Raw genomic sequence first — 17,200 nt, 5'->3', positions numbered from 1 at the left:
CTTTAGTATTTAATGGAGCGTTTTGTAGCTTTACACTGCACATCACTCTCTTGGTCATTTTATATTTACCCATTATATATAAGGATTAACCATATTAGGCAAACATGATGCTTATTTTTTTTTTCCAGTTCTCATTCATCCATATACAGCTTCTATGTTTCCTCTCAAACTCAAGCGTGCAATATTATAAAATTCTGTAGATGCATGGAATAATAATCTTTACCAATCAAAACCAGGAAAAAAACACAAAAGCCAAAAATTGTGAGACACACATGTGATTAAGATACGTTGCATAACCTGGTTAATGTAAATTAGATAAATCTCCAAATGTGGTAAATAAATAAATACTGATGGAGATGCTCTTCGGAGAATCGGCACGTCTGCCACCAATGATCTTGCATACATGGGTAGCCGACAAAAAAAAAATACTGTTACTGAACCAACATCATAAATGGGGAAAAATAAATATCGAGTTTGAATGTACAATTTATTTTAAGTTTGTGAACACCTATAAATTTGTAAGTTTTTATCCAGTTAAAATTTGTTTATTTTGCTAAGAATAATATTTTCCTCGCAGTCATGGATTTGTTACTGTTGTTTATTTAATCACTAAAGTTTAATTATATAATCACTAAAGTTTAATTTTATAACTCCAACAAAATAGATTTTTAAATTTAAGAATAATTTTCAAACAAAATACATTAGTTTGTTTACACATCAAAAGAACAATATATTTTAGTTTATAAATAATATTAGCTGAATATTTATATGCATCTATATGTAGTATAATCTATATACTCAAATATAAATGACACATTAACATAAAAATAATATTAAAAATTTAGATTTTTTGCTTCTCCAAATAAAAGTATTAACCACCTCATATGAATGTATGTATGATTTAGTTTTCTCTCTGTTCTATCCAACAATATTTTCTTCCTGAAAATTTATGTAGATACTGAACTAACATACATGAAAACTATGAGGCCAAAGGAGATATCACCAAAAACTTAACAGAGACAATAAAATCTTTGCTGATTTCCAAGTTTAAATTCTGTATTTTTTTAAGAACAAAATAAGCAATTGATATCGTATATTTATATTACACTAAAAGAAAATATATATAGCGCGGAAATGGACCTAGGAGATGGTTGGTAAGTACTGTAGCTTTTATTTTTTGGCTTTAGAATAGGTGTAGATTTTATTGTTGTAGCTATATATTAATTATTTCCAGAGCACTAAATATAAAACTCTAGAAAAATTGATTTCCAAAGCTATTTTGTTTCCTATTTTAGTTTTTTATGGCTGTAGCTTTAAATTTTTTCTTAAAGCATCATTGGTAAACTAAAGTGGACGTAGAAAAAAATAGAACTGTGGAAAGCACTCACGACACTTACCAATCACCCCCTAGTTTATTATAATGTTTAATGTATGTATGCTCTACCAAGAGATGGAATACTTTTGCTTTTATCCTATAGTTTGCTCTTTTTTTTTACCGACTGATTAGTATAAAAAATATTACATAAATGATTATACAACCGACAATTTTACATTTTTAATGATTCATGAGAATTTACGTCTATTTGCACAATTTTGAATCGTCTTATAAGATCTACACTTGAGAATACACTTTCCATGGGAAAATGGCCAATTCATACATCAACAGCGGAACGCGGTCCCGAACATGAACTCTGGGCCTGTGTAAAAACATACATCAACACAATTTTTATTCAAAATTCATACATCAACTAACACTCTTAGGTCAATACATACATGAACCGTGTTTCCGTTAACTTTATTCTAACGGTGTATTATGTGGAATTAACGTGGGTTACGTGGATAAAATGAGTTCATTACGTGGATTATCAGACCGAAAGGAATAGAAAACGACGTCATTGTGGGCTTTTGAAAACGACGTCATTGTGGGCTTTTGAAAACGACGTCGTTTTGTGTTTTCTGAAACAAAATTTTGAAGGCGCGAGAAGAAGAAAAGAATCAGAGTTTGAGAGAGAGAGAGAGAGGAGAGTAAAACGTGATTGAGAGAGAACCACTAATGTCTACCACATCAAACCCTAATTCCTCATATGGTACAGGCAAACATTATCGTTTTTGTTATTAATCAAGTTTTGGGTCTATTTGTAGGATGTTTAATTGAGTTATCATTAAGCAGCTATGAGTGATAATTGGAAGCGACAGAGGATTGAAAGAGGGTTTCCGAGTGCTTGTAAGAAGTGTGGAGCAGCCGTTGAGATTTTTACATCGAAAACGACCAAGAACCCATGGAGACTTTTCCATGGTTGTCCTAATGGTAGTGAAGAGGTAAAAAATCTAACTTTGTTTGTTTTTTGTGTATGTTCTAAGCTTATTCGAATTGATTCTGTTCTTGTGTAGGATAAGAATCATTTGTTCAAATGGACGGATGAGTCGGTTGTGGAGGAAATTGATGATATGAAGAGCTTGTATGATGACAAAATCGGTCATTTGGAGCTTCAGTCTCAGAAATATGAAGATGTAGTGAGAAGCTATGAAAAAAAGATAGAAGATTTGGGTGATGCTTGGCTGGGTTTGAAAATGAGATGAAGGAGATGAAAGAGTTGGTTCACGGGTAAGAGAAAGATGTGAAGAACTTGAAGAAGATGGTAGTTTGTGGAGTTGGAATGATGATTGTGTACTACTATTTTGCTATGTACTAATGTGCAAGATTGCAACGAATGTTTTTCAGTTTCGAATACAATATGTTTGTCGGATTGTTGGGTTTTCAAGGGGTTAACGGCTTGTATTAAGAACTTATGTTATGAATTTATGGCTTCTATTATAACATAAGAACTTGTCAAAAATTGTGATAACATAACAAGTTTTACGAAATAGATAAGTTTTGGAACATCACGTTTTACAAAAGAGATAATTTTAAAACATCTTAGCCGCTTCCTACTAGACAGACAACACACTTAAAGCACCAAAACCAATGTCCAACTTCTAGGCTGTCTTTTTCTTGAAAATACGATACCAAAAGAAACGATCCATAATAATAACATTCCTTAATAACCTGAGACCTGAAAAAGATCCAAAATTGATGTTAGAAGATTATCACAAGACCAATGCTGTTAGATGATTATCAAAAAACCAATGAAATATAAATAGGAGAGCAAACCTGAATTTAGGCTGTTGGCTGACTTGGTCCCTGAGCTTGTGATGGCTAACTTGGTCCCGGAGCTTCGCTTTGTGATGGCTGACTTGGTTCCTGAGCTTTACCTTGCGATGGCTGTGTCTTCTTCCTTGGATAAATCTTCCTCAGCTTGTTAGGAACTCCATCATTCTTGCAGTATAGAGAGTTATGGCCAGGAAAACCACATCGATAACAATGAATAGTCTTCAAATGTTTACAAACTTTCTTCCCTTTAGTAGGAGACTCATAAATCGATTTCTTCCTCTTCTCTGGATTCTACTCTTCCGACCTTTCTCATCAGGTCTTGCTGGCGGTTGAATCTGAGAACCATAAGCTTCCTTCCAAAACTTCATTCCTTCGACTGGAGTGACTGAATCACTATATTGCTGCTTCCACAAAGTCGTCAAGTAACAATCCGCCACAAAATTCTCAGCATTAAGTTTCTTGTCTTGAATCACCTTCAAAGCATGACGACACGGAATCCCGGTGAGGTCCCATCTTCTGCAGGTACATGTTCTCCTGTCCATATTGACAGTGTGAGAAGTGCTATTTTCTTCGACTTCTGAAACACCATTAGGACCAAGGGTCCTTTTCTTACACCATTTGCGATTTTTTGTCTCTTCAGCGATGGTTTTAGCGACCTTTAAACTGTATTTAGCCTCATACTTCACCAATTTCTTCTTCCTCACCTTGATTCTAACCATAGCTTGTCTTCTCATGGTCTCAAGCATTCCCACTAAAGGCAGAGAACGTGATTTCTTCAAACCGCTATTGTAAGATTCTGAGAAATTGTTGAGGCCATCTTCGCAACTAGAAGTGGTGCTGAAGAATGCATGAGTACAACTTGTAGGATCTCTCACCATCAAGTCATCATAGATCTGAGAATCAAAGGCTTTAAGCTCCTTAAGTGCCGCTTTATAATCACCCTCGTTGAAGCTATTTGCCACTGCCCAAAACAAATGTTTAAACTTAGGCTTGTTGGGGTGTAGCTTCTTAATGTTCCCGTATATGTGTCTAGTGCACGTCCGGTGTTTTATGTGAGGAAATTCTTCTTCCACAGCCTTTATAAGTCCCTGTCAATAAGGACAAGTCGAATGAGAAAATGTGATTGAAAATGTATAAAAAAAATTAACAAACTTACCTTCTGTTTGTCAGAGATAAGAGTGAACCCTTCACCATTTTTGAGGTCTAAATCAGACTTTACCCTTTGAATGAACCACTTCCAATTGTCAGCATCCTCAACTTGAACAATTTCCCACGCAACAGGGTATATTTGATTGTTTGCGTCTCTGCCCACAGCTGCAAGGAGTTGTCCTTTTGAGGTAGATTTCATAAAGCATCCATCAATCCTAAAAATGGTTCGACAATAAGCTCGCCATATTGTCTTCAGAGCTTTAAAACACACATAGAACTTGTCGAAGATCTCCACACCATCATCTCTAATGGTTGTTACAAGATCAACCATAGACTCCGGGTTTGATCTGTCAACAAATGAAAGCAACAATTTAAAACTAAACTGAAATGGTTGTTATAAACAAGATCAACCGTAGACATTTTAAAAAAAGAAACTTACTCTAGGATTTGCTCTTTATAGTCTTTAATCCTTGCAAATTGCTCATCAAACTCTTCACTAATCATATCCAATGCTCTCTTCCGTGCCTTTCTAGCGATATCATGTGTCACTGTCAAGTTGTATCTCTCTTGAATAATGTCTTGTATGGCCCTTGGCATCAATGCATTGTCGTGTCTAACCTCATTTATAAGAAGCCTACCAATGACACTGTCAGTCAATAACTTGCAAGAGGTGCAAGAATGCTCTTCTTGGAATGACTTCACCATGTATTGATGATGCACTGATTTCTCATAAGAACAGTAGATTCGCCAAGTACAAGGAACCTCACCGACTACAACACACTTTGCCTCGGAAATGTCATTTCCCCATCTTGTGTATTTGACATTCCAACCTCCCATTAATGCATATTCTAACACAGCTTCCTTGAACTCTTTTATACTTTCAAAAACATGCATAATCTTCAACTATCCACTTCCTCTTCGCCATCTTTCATATCTGGGTTCGATGTCATCTTCATCATCTGAGGCAGGAGGTGTATCTCTAAGAGCTTCATTGTCCTCTTCCTCATCAACAAACCTGAGAACTATTTCTTCCACAGCCTCTTCCTGCGGATCTGATTCCGGGTTCTCTCGAGCCTCATTCCTGCCTATTGGAGAATCATCAACATTTTCATCCAAAGATTTAGTCTCCTCAGCCTCATTGTTAACCTCCTCGTGTTCAAGATACACTTCCACTTTCCTTACCTATTGTGTGGCAGTACACATGTTTTTGAAAGTTTATACCACCATCACACGACAGCTTCAAATCTGATAATCTTTCGTTAGGAAGCTTGTACCACACTCGCTGCCCATACATATCAACAATACCGGCCGAGATTATCGAACCAAGATAATGAATTTTTTCCTCAACATAGGTGAGACCTTCTTCCAAATTCTCGAACTTCCCTTCATAGTTTATTATAAACGTTGTATCCCCACTGCAACAATTACACAACACATCAGTTACAGAAGAAATCATGAAAAAAAATTCACAGACACATTTCTTCGAACACCTTGTGTGCTCTCGGATTTCTTCTCTTTTCTAACATTACCTCATTCCAACTGCTCTCTTCTAGACGTGCTTTCAGCTCCTTAAATCATTCCCTTAACTCTCTCTCTCAATCACGTTTTACTCTCCTCTCTCTCTCAAACCCTTATTCTTTTCTTCTTCTCGCGACTTCTACGAAAAAAAATTTGTTTCAGAAAACACAAAACAACGTCGTTTTCAAAAGCCCACAACAACGTCGTTTTCTATTCCTTTCGGTCTGATAATCCACGTAATTAACTCATTTTATCCATGTAACCCACGTTAAGTCCACATAATACACAGTTAGAATAAAGTTAACGGAAACACGGTTCATGTATGTATTGACCTAAGAGTGTTAGTTGATGTATGAATTTTGAATAAAAATTGTGTTGATGTATGTTTTTGCACAGGCCCAGAGTTCATGTATTGATCGGGACCGCGTCCCCTCTTTCCACTATACTAAAAAATCTTCAATAACCATTTTCTTTGTAATATGGATAATTTGCATTCTCTAGAATTTGAACATCATACATTTTAGTGTATAAACATTAATATGCTCTTAGTTAAACCACTGGATTAAGAAAAAATTCATATCATTTATTTTTTAATATATATGTTTTGTTTTGTGTTCTGCCTATAGCTGGAATATTTTTGCTTTTATCCTAACTTATATTCTACCATCTATTTCATATAGAATAATATTTTACCTTGATATAGTTTTTATTTTATGTTTTATTTACTTCTAGATAATATAAAACATTAAATTTTTAAGTAACATAAATGTCATTCATATATTACATTAAATAATAGTAAATTTTTGATAATTTATATTTTGCTTATCAATATAAAGTATTTTAATTGGTATAATAATTTTTTGAATTGTGCTCAAAGCTTTTGTCGACACGTGTCAGCTCGGTAGTGCGTCTGTGTATCCTACGCTCTCTCTTCCTTCTCGCGCGTCATGGGGTTGTGTACTCTCTCTTCCTTCTCGCGTGTCATGGGTTATCACGAAATCATAAGATGTTCTTTTCACCTCCCCAAGCCTTTCCACTATAAAACTGCAACTATCGGATCCATGGCTAACAAAACATCAAAATCAATGGTGACGGAACCTTCCATCGTGTTCTTCCACGATTTTTCTTCTGGGTTGGGAGAGGCCAAGCTCATCTTCAAGCTAATCCTTTTATGGGAAGCTCTCCGGATTGATGTCGAGATGTTCATCAACGAACAGGTAATGATTCGATTTACTATTCCTATTTCCATGTTGAAGAATCAAAAACCCTGACTAATTGCATTTACATAGGGCACTGTGATTACATAGTTTCATATCGCCTTATCGTGTACTACAATATGGAAGTGAGTTTAGTAGTGATAAGTGAGTTTCCTGTAGGATTTTTTTGTTCACCGCATTGTGTCTCTCTCTCTCTCTATCTTTGGTTCTACAGTATCGAGCTCTGTTTCAAGCTTTCACACATGGTGCCTTTTGTTTTCTCTTTCCTAGGGTTTGTTTTTTGATTGGAGGGGCAAGAGGTTCTGATCATGGCGTCGATATCATTGTCGGATCAGGGGCCTAAGACAGAGGCGGGAGGAGGAGGAGAGAGCTCGGAGACGGTGGCGGCGAGTGATCAAACGTTGTTGTATAGAGGTTTTAAGAAGGCGAAGAAGGAGAGAGGTTCCATTTACCGTGGAGTCACAAGGTACTGTGGTTGTGTGTCTTCTAAACTGAATAGATGTTTACGATCCGGATGAGGGTGGTGTGATTCATTTTGAATTTCATATTGTGTAATCTGGAGAATTAAACTTAGGACTGTTGTGATGTCATTGTTGGATTGAGAGAGATGTTGTGTCATCTGGAATCGTTGATTATTCTGACAATTATCATGTCTCATTGAGACAAGAACTGAATGTATTGTCTTACATAGCAGTAGGAGATGCTGAGGTGTATTGTTTCTTGAATTTTTGTAAGTACATGCATAGATGGATAGGTCGTTGTGAAGCTCACCTTTGAGACAAGAGTACATGGAACCAAAACCAGAACAAGAAGGGAAAACAAGGTTTCTCTTTTCTTTTTTTTCTTTTTTCACCACATTCGACCAACATTTCTCTCCACATCCACAAAGCCGATCTATTTTCTTTGTTGTCCTTACACGTTTTCATCGTTGAAATTTCACCGCATCAGTTTATCTAGGTAAGCTATAAGCTTTGAAGGTTTCATTGTGTATTTTTTTGTGTATCTGTACATACTTGGTATTAGATTGGATTAACCCTTATATACTTGGCAGGAGCATATGATGATGAAGAGGCTGCTTCTAGAGCTTACGACCTTTGTGACCTTTAAATACTGGGGACCTGGGACACTTATCAACTTTCCAGTGAGTATGGTATGTATGCTTTAAAAAATTGAGGTTTAAGCTCTTCAGGCATAAGTGGCAGTAGGATGGTTATAGATGTTATGGGCCACCCTTTGCAGTTTTCATTGTTTTTATATACATTTATGCACTTAAATATTTTTCTTTATTCGTTGATGATCTCTTAGCATGTTGTTGATTCCTTTGCGGTCAAGGTTGTAATGGAATTTGGGATCATGATCGTAAACTGATTTTCATCTATGGAGTATGGACTCTCCTAGCTGGTTCTATCATCCGCTTCTACAAGATTCTACAAAAATTTTGCCTTTTATATTTATATGTGCTAGGATCTGATGGTCTGGTTCGTAACAGTGTTTTAGCTTAGTTCTCCCAGGCTATCTCCTTATAAAAATTGAGCAGTGAATCTGACAGTGTTGAAATCTTCTTAGCTACTCCAACTCTGCTTTGTTTCAATTGAAAACTATTTCATGTGCAGATGCTTTCCGCACTTTCAAGCAAGAAATGGTTGTGGCTACACATGGTATGTGTTCTTACCTCTGGAAACTTACTTCTACGAGGAAATTATATCTTAACGATATGGTAGCTAAAAGGTGTAGCAAAAGAAAATCTTAGCACAATTGATATTCTCATACCTTGCTATGTTTCTCACATTTTCAGAAAATCTCATCCATGGATCAAGCAAAAGTGATCAACGAATTCCAAAAGCTTTATGCACAACTGGACATGACGCAAAACAAAAACTACATTCATTTCTAGGACCATAATACTCTGAAATCATGGGTAATCACAAAGATTGACTGTGTCATGTTTGTTTTGTTTATAGTGTTTATTGAAAGCGATGATGTCAGAGGTTACTGATGGAGTTGGCGAAGAGAAGATGAAAATAAAACTGAAGATCTCACTAAACCATGTAGTTATTTGCTTTTTCAATCACAAGATTCATACTCGCACACTTTTCATTTGTTTTCTTCAAGCTTCTTCTAAGTAGCTCATTCCTTTGTATCGATCTCATAGGTACTTGATGAGATTAGTGTTTTGTGTTGCATTTAAGGTTTGTTTTTCTTAAATAGTTTTCTTAAATATGTCTTGGAAAATAACCCTAGGTTATTTAAACTAAAACTTTGTTTCTTGCAATCTACTGAAGTGGATGATCTAGAAAGGAGATCGGCTTGCTATGACTAATCTGAGAAACATGAAATTTCTTATTTGTAGTGCATAATATATACTGATTTAATAAACAAGTTAAAGTCGGATACACTTAGTTTTTCTTAACATTTTCAACTTTGCGAATAAATCTCATCCTGGTCTAAAATCTAAAGCCCCAAAGCTCCAACCAACAAAGATCAAATTAAGAAAGGATTAATTTATAAACAATTATCAGATAAAGGATGATGACACATTACAAGTATACAACGATAATTTTAATTTGCCTTTAACTCTTTTTTTTATATATACGTACAAAACATACATTAAGAAAACTAATAAACATTTGAGTTCAATGAAAGAACGTCTTATGCTTCCTCTTTCCAACAATCTTTCTTCTAAACAAGAATCAAGCCCAATAACTGATTAGTGTTGCATACATACTCATAATATACATATTATACATATTTATGATAAATTACATCAAATATATGTTCGTATGAGCAGAAATAGCAAACATATAAGGGTAATCTATATTATTGTTCTAGAAAAATATCCAAATTTTAGAACCAATTTATCTCTCATTTCAGTGCAACTAATTGTTTTCGTATGTTCAAATAATAAACAATTCAGATGTTACACTTTAAATCAATCATTATTTCATTGAACAATTTCTAAAATAGAAAATTAAAACAGTCCTCATAGCGTAAATATTTAAATATAATAAAATGATTTTAAAATCAAACAAAAACAATTAAAATCATATAAAATATCAATACTCATGCATAAATTGTATTTCAGCCTCTCAAAATTTGAAATGTAACAGAAATAAAATAATCTATTAGTTTGAGTAGCAGATTTACTCTTGGTGCATATATGAATACCGTTAATATATGCATATGAAGCTCAAATAATAGTATTTGTGAAACTATGTTATATCAAATGGTATAAGTATAATATGATTATATATTTTAGTCTGATCAAAGCCTTTTGTCACGAGCTGGACTCGAACCAGCGGGTCTAGCAAAAAGACCATCCAGATTTCAACCTTAGACTGATCGTGACTTTGGTTACTCCTCAATCGAGAGGCTCGGTTGCTTCTCCTAAATTATTATCTCGCTGAAATTGGAGTACATTAAATCATACATGTATGTTGTTGGAAAACAATCAAAAATGTTCTGTCAAATGAAAGAAATAAAATATTTTTCGTATTTTAGTCTTGATTCTAATGCATTTTTTTATTGATATTATAGTATTTTAGATCACCTGTGATTAATAATGTTCAATTTGTTTATATTGCAGTTGAAATTCATTGTATATCTTTCTAAAATTTAGGAACATAATATCCAAGTATTAAAAATTCGATCAAAAGCAACAAAGATTAATAAAAAGGTCAAAAGATCCATTTACATAAAAGGCAAAAATATATTGCATATGTATTCAAATTTTTCTTATTTTTAAAAAAATCTAAAGACAACTAATACAAGAATTGAAATAAATTTAAATATCTGTATATGTTTGATAACTATTTTTTACTAAAACACCAAAAATAATTTTAAAACTATTAAAACATATATCATTATACAAAAATCCGGCGCGTAGCGCCGGCAAACCCCTAGTTTTACTATATATATCACATATATCACATATTTCACATGTGTTATTTTAAAATATCTACAACCAAAAACTTACAATTACACCTAACACAATTACAACAAAAAATTCATGCAGAAAAATCTACATCAATAAATTAACATCTATATTGAAACCACTTACAACATAACTAAATTCTAACCAATCATTCACCTGTGATGGTGAAAAACATACTGTGATATTAATCCGTAGATAGATATGTTTCTTAATCAATAAACTGTGATAGCTTAATATTTTGATCTTTAAATGAATGAAAAGTGACCTATGAGTTTCTTAGAATTATGTCAGAGTCTCTCGAACGAAAGTCTCGATTCTTGCCTCTCTTAAGTTTTTTAAAATTTTTGTTTACCCTTTTTAATATTATTTTAGAATGAAAGATAGAAATCCCCATTGTGGAATGCATAATGTCTCATGACATAGTCTCTCTAGTACATGTCACGTACGCATGAAAGTTGTTGGGTGAAAGATGGGGATATATGGGAGAAATCTCCATTGATGTATATATATGTATGTACGAACGTTGTTGGGTGTTAGGCTTGACGATAAAACTATAACCTTTGTGTAAGAAGTTTTAAACTAAGTATATAATGTATAAAACCTTTGTGTAAGAAGTTTTAAACTAAGTATATAATGTATAAATAAAGATTATAACTGATGAATTTTTATATAATGTTACTTCTTGTCCGAACCATCCAACTATCGGATATTACTCGGTCGAGTTGAAAAGACTAAAATAATATCCAATAAGAATATTGGTTTTATCGGATTGCTAGTCTAAGAAACTCAAATTCTATTTTCAGTCCTCCGCGATCGGGGTATCACACTTGGCATTTCGATGAGGATGACTTCATCATCAAAAGTACTATCCCAATCATGGCCCTTCTCTTACTGAGTGGAGCTATAATAGGAATTCATGAAGACAACCTCAGAGTTTTTGGAGAAGATTGCATGTGGATGGGCAGTTTTGACTGACTTATTTGTCGTTGATGCCAATGGTGTCTCCATAGCCGTATCATCGTGTCCCAAAATAGGTAGTTTGTATGATGCTCTTAGGTAGTTGGATTTTTTCTCTGGGTTAATATTATTATTATTTTAAATTAAATTTATTAAATATCAACCCGAAAGACGGGAATAAAAGTTCGATTACAAGTTGAATTACAAAAAAAGCACCCAATTCAATTATTTCCTAAACTAGCTTCGCTCGACCCATCACTCCCGGCGCGTTCGCTAGTTCAGATTTAATATCCTCAAGCATCGATTACTGTTCTCCACTTTCGACGATGATCACATAAGGTGAGATTGACCTTCTTGCCTCGGATGACGAAAATTTCCGTGTCGTTTCCAGAGTTAGCTAGCTTTCGACGTGTTCTTCTAACTTGTTATCATTACCAGCATTGAAGCGCACACGAAATAGAGAAGAGAGAGGGAAATACACAAAATCGAAGATTGTGAAGAATTTGATTGTACAGTCTCGTCTCCATCACCTAACTTGCACTAACAGAAGAATTGAACGATATCCTCCGTCAATAACGGAATGCATAAAACCGGAAAAAATAATACATCTGCACATAACCCGAGAAGAGCTCTATGACCTGAAAAATGGTGTTAGAAAGGAAAATTACTAAGAGCAACAAGCGTGGCTAACAGAAATGGGATATGGCACTCCGACTAGTGTAACTGTAAGAAAGAGGTGAACACATACTCAAGCGTCAACCACGATTACGCCAGTCACCTCCTCCGAGAACCGGATTCGGAAACCAAGATAAAAGTCCCCGTGACAACGAAACAGAACCAAATAACGACATGACCTGAATAACCAAAGAAACCCGTCGACAGGGCTTCAGCAATGAACCAGACATAAGCACCAGGAAGAAGAAAGTCAGATGAGAAGGAAGCTGCACGCATCATACCAGAGAAGCCATGGACGAAAACTGCGATTTTGTGACACAACAAGCCTCCACATGACATCACCGCCGGATATGACACATGTCAGTTCCTTTGGCTAGGCAAGTCTTCAAGCAAAGAAACCTCTGAAGCCCTCAGCCGCTAATACACTGATCGGAGCTCTCCACGACACCATGGATACCCGCCAAACCAACTGCCGAAAACACTCCATTCGCGACCAAAGAGGCAGATTTGAGACCCACCGCCGCAGTCGAGAACCAGAGCCCAACCACCATCTCCATGGACCGTGAATTCTACAAGGATTTTCCCTTATGAAACCCTAAAAAGCCGACTCCCACCAATAGCAACTGTTCCTTTCTGTGCCAAGAATTCAAACACGAACAAAGAGCAACCCGGAGTCGATCTCCCCGCTAGCAAGACTTAAATTAGGGCTCCTTTCGCGACATAACTGGAAGCAAACTGCAAGGAACCAGAAACCACGAGACAACAAACATCAGCGAGCAAAGAAGAGGAAATATAGGGAGGAGAGAGAGTTCGTCATTCTTATGAGTTAATCTAACAATACTAAAAGCAAGATATCAAATCCTCTAAACCTGTCCACTTCAGCAGAAAAAATCAGCCATTAATATTGAAACAATCATCCACGTCATCTTCGATGAATTGCCATGTCATAAGAGTTTTGTTCGGTAAAAAAATACCGAAACTTTCGTGTGCTCATGATATTTCCTAATGGTCCAGTCACGCCCACTTCTCGAAACGGCTCACACCTTTGTCGTCTCCGTTTCGTATCCCTGCAAATCTCCGTTACCACAACCCTTTCTTTGTCAATCAATTATATCCTTTACTCCTTTTTTATGGTTTCCTTTCACCTCCTCCCTATGTATCTTCTCCTATGAAGATCGTTTCTTCAAAATTTTAACTCAAACCAAAATCGAAAAACCTCCACTAACGAAGGTAAAGCCTATGGCTCTCGCTCTTCCTCTACTCTACATACCCGGTAATCAAACCCGCAGTATTCCTATAAAACGGCGAAATCCACCGCGTTTGCCATCAAGTTTGCTTGCTTCCATTGTTGCAGCTTCATAACTCGTGCCCTGTTTGTCATATGAGTTCCCCACAGACGATGCTGATTACGAGTTCATGACTCATGGAGGTCAGACCAGTGGGGAAGTCGGACAACGAACGGTTGAGAGTTCGCCTACGCCTAGGAGGTTTAGTGTATCATATCCATGGCCACTCAGGAGACATGATACGAATTAGGATTCTGGGAGTGGATCTGATATCGATACTAGGTAAGACGAATTGGATTTAGGTTAGTGATTGTCTATCTTTTGAATCTTGGTTCCGACCAATCTATTGTTTGTGTTGTGTCTGTGCAAAGTGCTTTCCGTTTTGATTTCTTAGAATTAAAAAGTATGAAAACTAATTCATTGTTCGGAATAAAGTATTGGCCTTAACTGATACATGGTTTGTCTTCCTGTTCTGTACAAGAAATTCATGGCATACACTGAAATTCTCTAAACATTTGAAGATCAAGAGGAGTTAAAAGAGATTTTGACCTTCGAATGCTAGCAAGAAGGCGGATCAATGGGAAGCTTTTCGAATATACTCTGTACACATTCCTTTTACCTGTCCTTCTCTCCAATATTTGTGTTGCCAGTGTTAACAATGGTGGCTTCCCTAAACCCACGTCTATTTTATTCTCCTTAACTAACAAAATGTGTTTCACGTAGCATTTAAAGCACTGAATTTTTTTCAGGGTTACGGAGATGGGGAAGAAGCTTGCAGAGAGGATAAGGAAGCAAAGGGCCTTACATTGTCCTGACTGTATGTGCTTTAATCATTTCACTCTCACTATTAAAGCTTCTTATTTTTTTTGTTGCACATACAGCTGTAACACTAATATTATTATTACTTTTTTTATAACTGGGTATAATATGCTTACGTGATATTAGTTCAAATAAGAATATATATGATTTATAAAATTTGATTGTTACTGCTTTCAATGGTGTATATATGTTACTTTGTCTTATTTATTTTCCTTGCAGCTAATTGTGGCTTTGAGAATTTATTTTCTACACCGAAGAAAAGAAGAAGCCAGTGACTGTTTTAACGTTTTGTTGTCTTCTAGGCTCTTTAAATGTTCTTAAAACTGGTGTTTTGATGATTATGTGCCTCATATTTGTTTTTCTTTCTATGGATAGGTTAAATCACAGCTCATTGAATGAAAAAAAGTACCTAACTCCGTATTTTCCAGTGGTCTTACATAATTATCTCCAATGGGATCAGGGGCTTTATGCTACTGTCGATATACTACAGATTCCACCAACATCATATCTTCAAAGCCAAAAAGGGGGAAGATGAACATGGCGACTTGAAGCCAGCCTCTATCGCTGAGGGTGGAAACTGCAGCATACCATAGTAGACACTAGAAGGTGCTCGCAGGTAAACACTACATGTATTACGTCTTCTTTGTTGTTTTTGTTATTCTCCCTTTCTTTATATGGCATCTTACTAGATATTTCCAAATGAAATTTGGTAGTTCATCACAAAACTTCTCTAATGATGTTTTATGGTTACATGGATTCCTGTTTTATTCATTTGAAACTCTGATACATGCTTATCGAACAAAACAATGTTTAGCGGCATTTGTATTTATTAGTGAATTAAAATTTTTACATGGTTTCTCATATTGCTTCATGTGCACTGTGCAGGTTGAAGCAAAAGAAGTTTTCTTTTCTGTTACAAAGCTTTCCCAATCTAAAGACATTGGTTTGGGAGAAAACGGTTTCCTTGATCATAAAGGAACTTCTTCCATCAGCTGATAAGGTTCGTAGTTTGTAATTTGCCTAAGTAGCTGAATCCTAACACTAATACTGAAGGTATAGTTTCTGAATTCTGATAAGTTGTTTGTTTTTCTATGGTTAGTATTGTTACAAGCTCCCTGATCAGCGATATGAATAGCAAGATTGATATGTATCTTGCAAATGGTATATCTCTTTAATACCGAATAATAGACGAAACCTTTTTTACACAAATTAAGTGGTACTTGATACAAGCGATTGTGGATAAGAACTATGTTGTTTCAAGCTCTGTTAGTAAGTTCTTTTGCATGCTTCTTAGTTGCAAAACCAAAACTCAGGTTATGCTGCAAAATGATTAGTTTCATAAATATCAGCTTCTACATTGGTATATATGTAGAAAAAGAAGAGAAAAAAGAAAAGCTTACAAGGATTAAGGATGTTAAGGGGCTTTAAAAGGATAAAGCACTGCAAGAAATGAACGACAAGAGCAGCATTTTGAAGTATTGGACATAACGCGTGTTTTTTTTAATCTTGGGAGTATTCCTTATGTATTGCTATTAGATTACTTGATAAGATAAGAAATGTATTTCTTAATTGGTTTCACCAGTGCGAACAATCACAAAATTATAATTTGTTCTTCCTTCTTTCAGGTTATAATGATTGGTTGTTATTTGAGTTGTTGTGATTTTTAGTAGGGATGTGTAAAGGAAGATGGAATCTAACAAGTCAGTGTCGGAGGTTACTGATCTATTTGTCTTCTTTATGTTTTCGTAAAATTGTTATGGTAATGATTAAAAGATAGTGTTTTTCTTTATTATTCTCTTTGTTTTAATACTTCCACAAAATGTTTTATTCCCTACATGATTTAGATTCTTACTTTATATATTTGCGATCTCATATTTCTATTTTGACATGTGATCAGTTCAAATAAAAGGTTAGATGAAAGTTGGTAAATAAAAATTTATTTATTTGGCCAAGATAATATCATTGTTTCAAACTTGTGTCCAATTCTAAATTTACACATTTCTAACCTATTATTAAATATAATATACTTTTGTAGATAAATTATCAAAAAGAATTTAAAGCAACAAATTAGTGATAAGGCAGTATAAGGAATTGTATTAATCTTTGACGATGCAACTAAATAAAACATAAAATATTCAGAAATTTACTAAGTATAACTATGAAATAGTAATAAATTAATAAGTAAAATGAATAAAATTTGATATCTAATATGAGTTTGCAAAGAAGTAAGAAGAAAATAAAACATTAAGGATTATAAAATGGTAAAATAAAGAGGAAATAAACACACAAATTTATTACTTCAATATATATGTGAATAAGTTTGAACCAAGTTGAGTCTGTTTATTTTTCTACCAAAACAAATTTGAACCAAGAAGTAAACAATAAATCTATCAAATTTTCAAAATAAATTATTAATTATATATTTTTAAATATCTAAAATATAAAATTAAACATCAATATATAAATATATATATATATATATATATATATAATTAAA

General features: G+C 34.7%; 2 protein-coding genes and 2 long non-coding RNA genes across 11 annotated transcripts; 2 read left to right on the top strand and 2 right to left on the bottom strand.

The window, feature by feature from the left end:
• Positions 1 to 2,172: 2,172 nt before the first annotated feature.
• On the top strand, positions 2,173 to 3,303 carry LOC106417083 (uncharacterized protein At4g04775-like). Its single transcript, XM_013857942.1, has 3 exons — positions 2,173 to 2,319; positions 2,392 to 2,514; positions 3,142 to 3,303. The coding sequence occupies exons 1-3, from the start codon at positions 2,173 to 2,175 to the stop codon at positions 3,301 to 3,303; spliced, it is 432 nt and encodes a 143-aa protein (XP_013713396.1).
• Positions 3,304 to 3,372: 69 nt separating this feature from the next.
• Positions 3,373 to 4,804, bottom strand: LOC106417082. Its single transcript, XM_013857941.2, has 3 exons — positions 4,740 to 4,804; positions 4,308 to 4,647; positions 3,373 to 4,239 (listed from the first exon to the last, which is right to left on the bottom strand). Exons 1-3 carry the CDS (start codon positions 4,802 to 4,804, stop codon positions 3,373 to 3,375), a joined length of 1,272 nt encoding a protein of 423 aa, XP_013713395.2.
• Positions 4,805 to 12,026: 7,222 nt separating this feature from the next.
• On the bottom strand, positions 12,027 to 14,673 carry LOC125581848. 2 transcript variants are annotated; one of them, XR_007319604.1, is made up of 3 exons: positions 14,434 to 14,673; positions 12,672 to 13,333; positions 12,027 to 12,561 (listed from the first exon to the last, which is right to left on the bottom strand). It is a non-coding gene; the product is annotated as an uncharacterized LOC125581848 (long non-coding RNA). The 2 variants fall into 2 exon arrangements; XR_007319603.1 differs by having other exon boundaries at positions 12,027 to 13,333.
• LOC106416623 lies at positions 13,612 to 16,426 on the top strand. 7 transcript variants are annotated; one of them, XR_007319599.1, is made up of 7 exons: positions 13,778 to 14,166; positions 14,366 to 14,545; positions 14,634 to 14,701; positions 14,923 to 15,319; positions 15,589 to 15,703; positions 15,803 to 15,864; positions 16,076 to 16,353. It is a non-coding gene; the product is annotated as an uncharacterized LOC106416623 (long non-coding RNA). The 7 variants fall into 7 exon arrangements; XR_007319600.1 differs by having other exon boundaries at positions 13,612 to 13,828; positions 13,953 to 14,166; positions 15,589 to 16,353; XR_007319598.1 differs by having other exon boundaries at positions 13,698 to 14,166; positions 15,803 to 16,353.
• The last annotated feature ends 774 nt before the right edge of the window (positions 16,427 to 17,200 follow it).

Source organism: Brassica napus, chromosome C2 (genome assembly GCF_020379485.1).
Source record: "Brassica napus cultivar Da-Ae chromosome C2, Da-Ae, whole genome shotgun sequence".
Lineage (NCBI taxonomy): Eukaryota > Viridiplantae > Streptophyta > Magnoliopsida > Brassicales > Brassicaceae > Brassica > Brassica napus.
Note: the sequence above shows the minus strand (reverse complement) of the source record. Positions and strands in the feature narration are given on the sequence as shown.

Bases quoted from the DNA above. Each gene is read 5' to 3' on its own strand.
- LOC106417082 (XM_013857941.2), bottom strand. From the start codon at position 4,804: ATGATTAGTGAAGAGTTTGATGAGCAATTTGCAAGGATTAAAGACTAT. The intron at 4,648-4,739 runs GTAAGTTTCTTT...ATTTGTTGACAG, and splicing joins TATAAAGAGCAAATCCTAGA to ATCAAACCCGGAGTCTATGG. The intron at 4,240-4,307 runs GTAAGTTTGTTA...CCTTATTGACAG, and splicing joins TTATCTCTGACAAACAGAAG to GGACTTATAAAGGCTGTGGA.
- LOC106417083 (XM_013857942.1), top strand. From the start codon at position 2,173: ATGAGTGATAATTGGAAGCGACAGAGGATTGAAAGAGGGTTTCCGAGT. The intron at 2,320-2,391 runs GTAAAAAATCTA...GTTCTTGTGTAG, and splicing joins GTCCTAATGGTAGTGAAGAG to GATAAGAATCATTTGTTCAA. The intron at 2,515-3,141 runs GTGAGAAGCTAT...AAATATAAATAG, and splicing joins CTCAGAAATATGAAGATGTA to GAGAGCAAACCTGAATTTAG.